The sequence below is a fragment of the Orycteropus afer genome, unplaced genomic scaffold (assembly GCF_000298275.1).
Source record: "Orycteropus afer afer isolate SDZICR_OR568_19922 unplaced genomic scaffold, OryAfe1.0 scaffold00002, whole genome shotgun sequence".
NCBI lineage: Eukaryota > Metazoa > Chordata > Mammalia > Tubulidentata > Orycteropodidae > Orycteropus > Orycteropus afer.
Window position 1 is genome coordinate 32,416,792 of NW_006921589.1, and position 10,603 is coordinate 32,427,394.

Consider the following 10,603-nt stretch of genomic DNA (forward strand, 5'->3'; position numbering starts at 1 on the left):
TTCTAATGTTGAACCATCCCTGCATACCTGGTATGAACCGCCCATGACATTTTTTAATTGAAAACTTTACTGATAAGATAATTGTCGTTGATAGGTGCTGTTGGGTTGTCTCTAACTCATAGCAATGCTGTGTACAATAGAACAAAACACTGCCTGGTCCTGTGTCAGCCTCACGATCCTTGCTATATATTTGAGCCCATCATTGCAGCCACTGTGTCAATCCATCTTGTTGAGGGACTTCCCCTATTTCATTGACCCTTCACTTTACCAAGCATGATATCCTTCTCCAGGGAACAGTCCCTTCTGACAACATGACCAAAGTAGGTGAGACAAAGGGTAGCCATTCTTGCTTCCAAGGAACAATGCAGCTACACTTCCTCCAGGACAGATTTGTTCTTTTACCAGTCCATGGTACTTTAAGTATTCTTCACCAACACTGCAACTCAAAAGCGTCAACTCTTCTTCTGTCTTCCTTATTCATTATCCAGCTCTCACATGCATATGAGGCTATTAAAAATACCGTGGGTTGGGTTAGGTACACCTTAGTCTTCATGAAGACATCTTTGCTTTTCAGCACTTGAAAAGGTAGTTGTAGATTATTATAATTGTTAAGAAATTATACAGAAAGATCCATTGTACAATTTGCCACTTTCCCCCAATAATAACATTTTGGAAACTCAACGGCAGTGTGTTGCATTGCGTTCTTGTATAATAAATATCACAACCAAAATATTGTCATTGACACATCCCAGAGATTTCATTCAGATTTCCCCAGTTTTACTTGTACTCATTTGTGTGTATGTGTGTGTAGTAACTTCCGTACAGTTTTATTATTTGTGTTGGTTTGTGTACCTACCACCACAGTCAAGATACTGGACTGCTCAAGAACCATAGGTAAGTATCCTTCAGGTTCCTCTTTTATAACCAAGCCCATTCTCCCTGTACCCCACTGTGCCCCCAACCCTAACCTGTGGCAACTGTTAATCTGTCCTCCATTTCTAAAATTTTGTCATGTCAAGAATGTTAAATAGAATCATACAGTATGTAATCTTTTTATATTCCCCACCCCCCACAAGAGTTGTCTAAGTTGTGTATATCAACAGTTTGTTCCTTTTGACTGCTGAGTAGTAGTCGAAGGTATCCATTACAAATCTAAGGTATACAATGCATACATACGATACATTACAATGCCTTAACCATTCACCTTTGAAGTACATCTGAGCTGATTGCAGTTTTTGTCTTTTATGGATAAAACTTCTATGAGCATTTGTTTATAAGATTTTGTGTGAACTTATATTTTCATTTCCCTGGGATAAATGCCTAGGAGTGCAGTTGCTGGGTTGTATGGTAATTGCATGGCAAACTGTTAACTAGAGTGGCTGTACCATTTTACATTCTCCCATGGCTTATTTTTTTCCCTTATGGTGTCATTTACTTTGTTCCTCAATCTCCTGAATTTCCTGTGAACTAGAGGTTAGGTCTTGATTAGATTTAGGTTAAACTTTTTTTAAAACAAGATTATGGTCATCTTTAAAATGTGTGTGATACTGTGTTCTTTACAATGCATCCCATGAACTCTAAAGAAGTCATGGTGTGCTGGTGGGCAAGAAGTCTCACTGGCATGGCAATCAAATACCACATGGCACCAATCCAAAATGACAGCAAACATATTGAGGGTCTTGAGCTATTATGTCATGCATCCTGAGGAGCTCAAGGTGAGGATAAAGTCTCTGCCCCTACAGAACCTAGTGAAATGAACACCTAATTCTAATAGCATGAGCCCACTGATAGGGATATGACAGTAGTAGTTTGGAGACAGTAGTTAAGTCTCCCTTTGGGGTATGGGTATGGGGTTATAAGACTTAATTGAAAGCTGATTTTTGAGCTGACCCTTGAATGAAAGAAGAATGGATTCCAAATAGAATAGCAAGAAAAAATGATCAAGAGGTAGCAAAGTACATTTTTGGAGGTCCTGGGTTACCCTATGATGGAATGTAAATTTTGTGGCCAATAAAGTGGCTCTGGAAGTTCTGGTTTGGTTTTGACAGCAGGAGACTGAAAGACCCATGAGTGAACCACTGCAGTATTCTTTGTATGAAGAAAGATCCTAAATGAGGTGCCATAAAAGAGAGTTCAGAGTTCAAACATTTAGAGTTATTTTTAGAAAACGTGTCTGAAGTTTTAAGCTTTTGTGGATATAGCAATGCTACATCAAATGAGATTTGGGAGAGATGATGAGTATTAACGTGTGTTGATATGTCTGTGGGGCAGTCAAGTAAAGGTGTTGAGGTAGACTCTTGAAAATATAACATCTGGAGCTCAGGAGATATTGTGTACGAGGTGATAAATGATACTGTACATCTAGAAAGAAATGGTGCAGAGTGAAGCAGGCTCATAGAGGACAGAGAGGAACATGAACTAAGGTATTTAATTATCTTGCTGATGAGTCTGACTATCAGCATACTCTGTCTTTCATCTAAAGGAAACTGAAATGTCCTGGCAAGTGCTTACAGCTGACCTTCCAGGCTCACCAAGTTGGTCTTCCCCAAAATGGCACAGGGGAGGGTCTACCTGGGCACTGGAGGCTCTGTCCTGGTTTGATGCCTGGCCTGACCACAGGTTTGCGCAGTGTGCGCGCGAGCACTAGAAAAGCGCAGGAAAGGCCGCGAGATGGCTGCACCTGCGCAGTAGCTGGCTGTGGACTGTCGGTTGGACACAGCCAGCCAGGACAGTGAATGGAGGGATGGAGCTCCCCGAAGACGCGCAAAGGGCATCCACCTCTGCCGACAACCGCAATGTGCGACTCCATTCCCTGGTAACAGCCCCTACATTTCAGAGGAGCCCCTACGCCACCCCAGAGTCCATGCACAGCAGAGGATTGGAGTTTTCTAGCCGCCATCCCCAGGAGCATGGGAAGATGATGCCACCGAGGGACCAGGCCAATGTGGGCCCCGTGCACCGGCTGCTGAACGTGAGCGAGTAGGGGTGGGAAGAGGGTCCAAGCAGCGTCAGCCTCTACCCTGACCATCTCGAGTGCTGTGAAAGTGACTGTAACAGTCCATTTGATTCGAGAAAGGGTTTGAAGGGGTCAAGAAAGAGTTGTGGGACTTTGGGCAATTATTTTACTTGTTGGAGCGTCAGTTTAGCACTTTATATCATTACGTCCTTTAGTTGCCTTGAGAAACTAAAGGAAGTAATGAATGATATAAACTGCTTCAAAGCCACTGCCAAACACTGCTGGGGATATAAGACTACAGAGTTAGTTAGGCAAGCCGTTAAACCCAGAAACCAAAAACAAGGAAACAGCAATAGTAATAGCCTGAAGGTAATCCAGAGGTAGTACAAAATATTATAAAAAATGTTTACTGTCCAACAAAAAATTTCTCAAGATAAAATTAAACAGGAAAGTTTCGTCAGGTAAAGAAACCATTCTTTTTTCCTTTTAAATATATATATTTAAAAATGTAATTCTAATTAGTTTATAACTTATAAGTAAGTAATTTTACTGATCAGATTTTAATAAAACCTTTGCATAACAGAACAAATAAATATTTTGATTTATGAAGCACAGCCAAGATACATTTCTTCCATTTGGATTTTCAAATCTTCGAAGGTATCATCTTCAAATATAATGGCGTTAAAAACCAAATACTGAAATACATTGACCTTAGAACTAGACTTTCAAATCACTGCATCACAAAGTAATAAATTGTGCTTTTCAAAAACAGTGATGCTTATTATGTTTTGTACCATAAATAAATGAAATGGAATTAAAAATAATTTTTAGAAACACTGCATATTAAACATTTAATTTTTGTATGTTTTTGAATTTACATAATAAATTGTATATTTACATAATGTACAAATATTGGTGATAGATACTCAGATTTTTTTTTTTTGCTAATAAGATAGTGCAGTCAAAGGAATTTGGAGGCTACTTCTACAGAGCCTATAATTATCTCTTGTTTTCCCAAATCTTCCCTTCTGGAGGCTTTAAACTGCCAATTCCCTTGCATATGCCCACCTGTCTGCATAGAATTAAGAAACTTCACCTTATCCATTTGATAGTTCCAATCAAATGGAGAAAGTGAACCTTCTATTTGTGGTAGAGATGGGAGGTCCATGAAGGTTCAGTTTAGATATATACCAGAAAGACTTGAAAAAGCTAATACTTTGTTTCCTATATGACTGTCCGTTTTTTGTGGAAATACAAATGGTCAGCATGCTGGAATTCAAGAGTAACAAATGGTGGGATTTCAGTATCAAACCTCAGTTAGAACTGCCTAAGAACTACCTCATAAATGTTGGGCAAATAAGGGAAGAGAAGAAGAGTACTACAGGAGGAGGTGGTGACACTTCAAGTGGTTTGAAAAAGTGAAAAAGTTATAACTAGAGGGACAGTAGCCTAGACAAAGTAAATAACAGGTGTAAAACATAAAGAAGGCAATCTTATATTTTGTCAGTTATGTTTATATATGTAAATATATAAGGAGCTCTGGTGGTGTAGTGGATAAGGCATTTGGCTGCTAACCACAAGGTCAGTGGTTCAAGCCCACCAGCCACTCTGCAGAAGGAAGAGGTGGTGATATACGTCTGTAAAGATTTACAGCCTCAGAAGCCCAGTGGGGGTCATCAGAATCGACTCAGTGACAATGAGTTTGGCTTGGTTTTTGGTATGTAAATATATAAGTCATTAATGTGCTTATATTGATGTATAGATTCAATGCAATGAAAATAATCTGAATAAATTTTTTGTTTGGAAATTGATGGACCTTTTCTAAAACAAACATGGAAATGCAGAGACCTAGAATAACCAAAGAAATCTAGAAAGAGAAAAAGAGGGTGGAAGCACTTAATCCGTAGATATCAAATTATTATAAAATTAAATAAAGACAATGTGGCATTAGTGCAAGAATAGATTAATAAACCAAAGAAACTGAATAAAGAGGATAGATATAGACCCACCTATTATGGATACTCCATTTGTGACAAAGTTGGTGCTAAAGAATAGTCGGGAAAGGAGATTTGTAGTTGAGTCAACTGGAAATCTCTGTGCAAAAAAAGAAAACTTGACCTGTACCCATACCACATACCAAAAAAGAAAAAAGGAAAATATAAGTATAAATGAAATATAAATCTCGTTATGAAACGAAAACATCAACACTGGAAGACAATATAGAATAATTTCACTACTTTGGGTAGAAGGTTTCTAACACAAAAAGCAATAACTATAAAGGAAACAATGTATATACTGAGCTACATTTAACTTAAGAACTTTTGTTAATTGAAAGAAGCTATTGAGAGTGATACCACCACTGATCTGTCAGTTTGTCATCATGTGGTGGCTTGCATGTTGCTCTGAGGCTGGAAGCTATGCTACCAGAATTTCAAATACCAGCAGGGTCACCCATGGTGCACAGGTTTCAGCAGAGCTTCTAAGCTAAGACAGGCTGCAAAGAAGGATGGGGCCATCTACTTTTGAAAAATTGGTCACTGAAAACCTTATGAATAGGAGTTGGATATGTTGCTGGAAAACTTATGAATAGCAGCAAAACATTGTGTGATATAGTGCTAGAAGATGAGCCCCTCAGTTTGGAAGGCACTTAAAATATGACTGGGGAATTGCTGCCTTATCAAAATAGAAGTGACCTTAATGACTTGGATGGAGTAAAGTTTTCAGGTTCTTAACTTACTGATGGAGGATGACTCAAAATTGGAAGAAACAGCTGCAAACATTCATTAATAATCAGAACATGCAATCAATGTATGAAGTATGAATCTAGAAAAACACTATTAAGAGTAAATGAAACGGAACACATAAAGACCAACATCCTAGGCATTAGTGAGCTAATATGGACTGGCATTGGTCATTTTGAATCAATCATATGATCTCCTGTACTGTGAATGACAACATGAAGAGGAATGGTGTCACATTCATCATCACAAATTATGTTTTCAAGATCCACCCTGCAGTACAATGTTGTTAGTGATAGGGCAATATTCATATGCCTACAGAGAAGACCAGCTTATAGTACTGTTGTTCAAATTCATGCACCAACCACTAAAGACAAGGATGAAGAATTGAAGATTTTGATCAACTTCTGTAGTCTGAAAGTGACCAAACATGCAATCAAGATGTACTGATTATTACTGGTGACTGGTCTGAGAAAGTTGAAAACAAAGAAGAAGCATCAATAGTTGGAAAATTTGGCCTTCATGATAGAAATGACACTGGAAATCGCATGATAGAATTTGGCAAGATCAACAAGTTATTCATTGCAAATACCTTTTTTCAACAGCATAAATGGCAGCTATACACTTAGACCTTGCCAGATGGAAAACACAGAAATCAGATTGGCTACATCTGTGGCCCACCACTCATCTGTCAGTTTGTAATACTGCAGTGGCTTGTGTGTTGCGAGGCTGGAGGCTATGCCACCAGTATTTCAAATACCAGCAGAGTTACCCATGGTGGACAGGTTTCAGCAGAGCTTCCAGACTAAGACAGACTCAGAAGAAGGAAGGGATCATCCACTTCTTAAAGAATTGGCCAGTGAAATTTTATGCATAGCAGTGAGAAATTGTCTGATATATTACTGGAAAACTTTATGAATAGCCCCGAAATATTGTCTGATCCAGTGCCAGAAGATGAGCCCATCAGATCAGAAGGCACTCAAAATATGACTGGGGAAAGCTACCTCCTCAAAGTAGAGTGGACCATAATGACATGGATGGAGTAAGTCTTTCAGGACCTCCATTTGCTGATGTGACATGACTCAAAATGAGAAGAAACAGCTGCAAGCATCCATTAGTAATTGGAATAAAGAATGTATGAAGTATGAATCTAGGAGAATTGGAAGTTGTCAAAAATGAAATGGAATTTGTAAAGATCGATATCCTAGGCATTAGTGAGCTGAAATGGACTGGTTTTGGCCATTTTGAATCAAACAACCATATGATCTATGCTAGAAATGACAAAGAGGAATGGCATGGCATTCATCATCACAAAGAATGTTTCAAGATGTATCGTGAAGTACAATACTGTCAGTGATAGAATGATATCCATACACCTACAAGGAAGACCAGTTAATACTACTGTTATTCAAATGTATGCATCAACCACCAAAGCCAAAGATGAGGAAATTGAGGATTTTTACCAACTTCTGCAGTCTGAAATGCACCAAACATGCAATCAAGATGTACTGATTATTACTGGTCATTGGAATGTGAAAGTTGGAAACAAGGAAAAATCACTTGTAGTTGGAAAATATGGCCTTAGTTTTAGAAATGACGCTGGAAACTGCATGATAGAATTTTGCAAGATCAATGACATATTCATTGCAAATACCTTTTTACAACAATATAAACAGTGGCTATACATGTGGACCTTGTCAGACAGGATACACAGGAATCAGATTGTCTACGTCTGTGGCCAGAGGCAATGGAGAAACTCTATTATCTTCAGCCAAAACAAGGCCAGGAGCTGAGCGTGAAACAGACCATCAATTGCTCATATGCAAGTTCAAGTTGAAGCTGAAGACAATTAACACAAGTCCACAAGAGCCGATCTAAATTCAGATTATATCTCACCTGAATTTAGAGACTTATCTGAATTTAGAGAATAGATTATACTCATTGAAGACCAATGCCTGAAAACAAGACAAATTGTGGGATGATGTCATATATGAAGAAAGCAAAAGATCATTAAGAAGACAGGAAAGAAAGAAAAGACCAAAGTGGATGTCAGAAGAGACTGAAACTTGCTCTTGAATGGAGAGTAGTTAAAGTAAATGGAAGAAAAGACAAGATTAAAGAGCTAAACAGAAGATTTTATTTTATTTTTTTAATTATTATTTTTATTTTAAGAGCTTGTTTTACATTCAACGTCACACGTACATTTAGTTTCATTCCCCATTCGCTATGTCCAACCCTAACCCAGTCTCCTCCCCTCCCTACCCTGCAACCCTCCCCCTGTGCCCCTCATAATTATGCACTCCTGTTTGTTCTGCATTTCCTCAGTTGAATGTTGGTCCTCTGGTGTTCCATGGTCTATTGTTCTAAGGTATGTATTACCATAGAGTATGTGGGTGTGGCATCCTGGGTTGAGTGGTCTGCGTGTACATCTTGTTAACTATTGGGCTGAGAGCCCGCCCCTGGAGGTGAGTTTTATTCCAGGCACCGAATGTATTCTAGGGCCATAGTACTGGGGGTCTCACCAGATTTCATCTGACCAGTAATTCTGGTCATTGAGAGTTTTTGGATTTTGTTCCACATTTTCCCTCCAACTCTATCCAGGATCTCCAGATTTGATCCTTTCCCAAGTGGTTGGCATTGGTAGCTGGGCACCATACAGTTCTTCTGGTCTTGAGGGCCATCGTGTCCTAGGGCTGATTGCTTCTAAATGCCCCAATTTTTTATTTTTTATTATTTTTTTTGCCAAACAGAAGATTTTAAAGAGCAGCTCGAGAATACAGAGTCAGTTGTTCTAAAGAAATGTGCAAAGACTTGAAGACAGAAAACCAAAAGAGAAGAACACGCTTAGCATTTTTCAAGACAGAAGAACTGAAGAAAAAATTCAAGCCTTGAGTTGCAATATTGAAAGATTCTATGGGAAAAATATTGAATGATGCAAGAAGCATCAAAAGAAGATGGAAAGAATGCACAAAGTCACTATACCAAAAAGAATTGGTCGATGTTCATCTATGTCAGAAGGTGGCATTTGATCAAGAACCAATGGTATTGAAGGAAGAGGCCGAAGCTGTACTGAAGGAATTGGCAAAAAAAACAAGGCTCCAGGAACTGATGCAATACTCATTGAGATGTTTCAACGAATGGATGCTGCGCTGAAGGCATTTACTCATCTATGCCAAGAAATCTGGAAGACAGCTACCTGGGCAAATGACTGGAAGAGATCCATATTTTTACCCATTCCAAAGAAAGGTGATCCAACAGAGTGTGGAAATTTTCGAACAATATCATTAATATCATTTAGAGAAGATAATTAAAAAGTGGTTGTAGCAGTATATTGACAGGGAACTTCCAGAAATGCCAGCTGGATTCAGAAGAGGATGTGGGACAAGAGATATCATTGCTGATGTCAGATGGATCTTGGCTGAAAGCAAAGAATACCAGAAAGATGTTTACTTGTGTTTTATTGACTATGCAAAACTATGATTGTGTGGATCATAACAAATTATGGATAAAATTGAGAAGAGTGAGTATTCCAGAACACTTAATTGTGCTCATGAGAAATCCATATAAAGACCAGGAGGCTGTCGTTCGAACAGAAAAAGGAGATATTGCATGCTTTCAAATTAGGAATGGTATGCGTCCGGGTTGTATCCTTTCACCATACTTATTCAGTCTATATGCTGAGCAAATAATCTGAGAAGCTGGACTATATGAAGAACACAGCATCAGGATTGGAGGAAGACTCATTAACAGCCTGCAATATGCAAACAACATAATCTTGCTTGCTGAAAGTGTAGATGACTTGAAGCACTTACTGGTGAAGATTAAAGACTACAGTCTTCAGTATGGATTATACCCCGACATAAAGAAAATGAAAATCCTCACAACTAGACCAATAGCAGCATCACAATAAATGGAGAAAAGATTGAAGTTGTCAAAGATTTCACATTATTTGGTTCCACAATCAACACGGTAGAAGCAGCAGTCAGGAAATCAGATAATGTCTTGCATTGGGAAAATCTGCTGCAAAAGACGTCTTTAAAGTGCTGAAAAGCAAAGATGTCTCTTTGAAGACTAATGTGTACTTAATCCAACCCCTGATACTTTCAGACACCTCGTATGCATGTGAAAGCTAGACAATGAATAAGGAAGACTGAAGAAGAGTTAGTGCTTTTGAATTGTGATGTTGGTGAAGAATACTGAAAACACTACTTTGGTCATATCAGAAGACAAAGATATCATGCTTGGTAAAGTGGAGGGTCAGCAAGAAAGGAGAAGACTCTTATCAAGCTGGATTGACACAGTGGCTGCAATGATGGGGCTCAAGTATGGTAAGGAGTATGAGGATGGTACACAACCAGCCATTGTTTCATTCTGTTGTACATAGGTTCTCTGTGAGTCAGAGCTGACTTGATGGGACCTAACAACAACTATGACATTAGGAGTGATACCACCACTTGTCTCAGCTTGTGGTACTGTGGTGGCTTGCATGTTGCTATGAGTCGGGAAGCTATGTCACCAGTACTTCAAATACCAGCAGAGTTACCCATGGTGGACAGATTTGGATGGAGCTTCCATACTAAGAGAGTCTGGGAAGAAGGATGGGGTCATCCACTTCTGAAAAAAATTGGCCACTGAAAACCTTAGAATAGCAATGAAACACTGGAAATTTTTATAAATAGCAGTAAATGCATAAAGATTGATATCCTAGGTTTTAGTGAGCTGAAATGGCCTGGAATTGACCATTTTGAATCAGACAATTATATGGTCTACTGTGCTAGGAATGACAAATTGAAGAGGAACAGTACCACATTTATTGTCAAAAAGAGCATTTCAATCTGCAAAACACCGCATAACGTGGATGAACTTGGAGGACATTATGCTGAGCGAAATAAGTCAGTCACAAAAGGAC

The 10,603-nt window shown here is 38.8% G+C and overlaps 1 protein-coding gene across 1 annotated transcript in view; it reads left to right on the plus strand.

Annotated features, from left to right (window-relative positions):
- Window positions 1-2,743: 2,743 nt before the first annotated feature.
- Window positions 2,744-10,603, plus strand: part of C2CD6 (C2 calcium dependent domain containing 6) — a 190,900-nt gene continuing 183,040 nt past the window's right edge. The window contains exon 1 of the mRNA XM_007936057.1: window positions 2,744-2,971. Coding sequence (XP_007934248.1) covers window positions 2,744-2,971 — 228 coding nt within the window. The remainder of the gene's footprint in view (window positions 2,972-10,603) is intronic.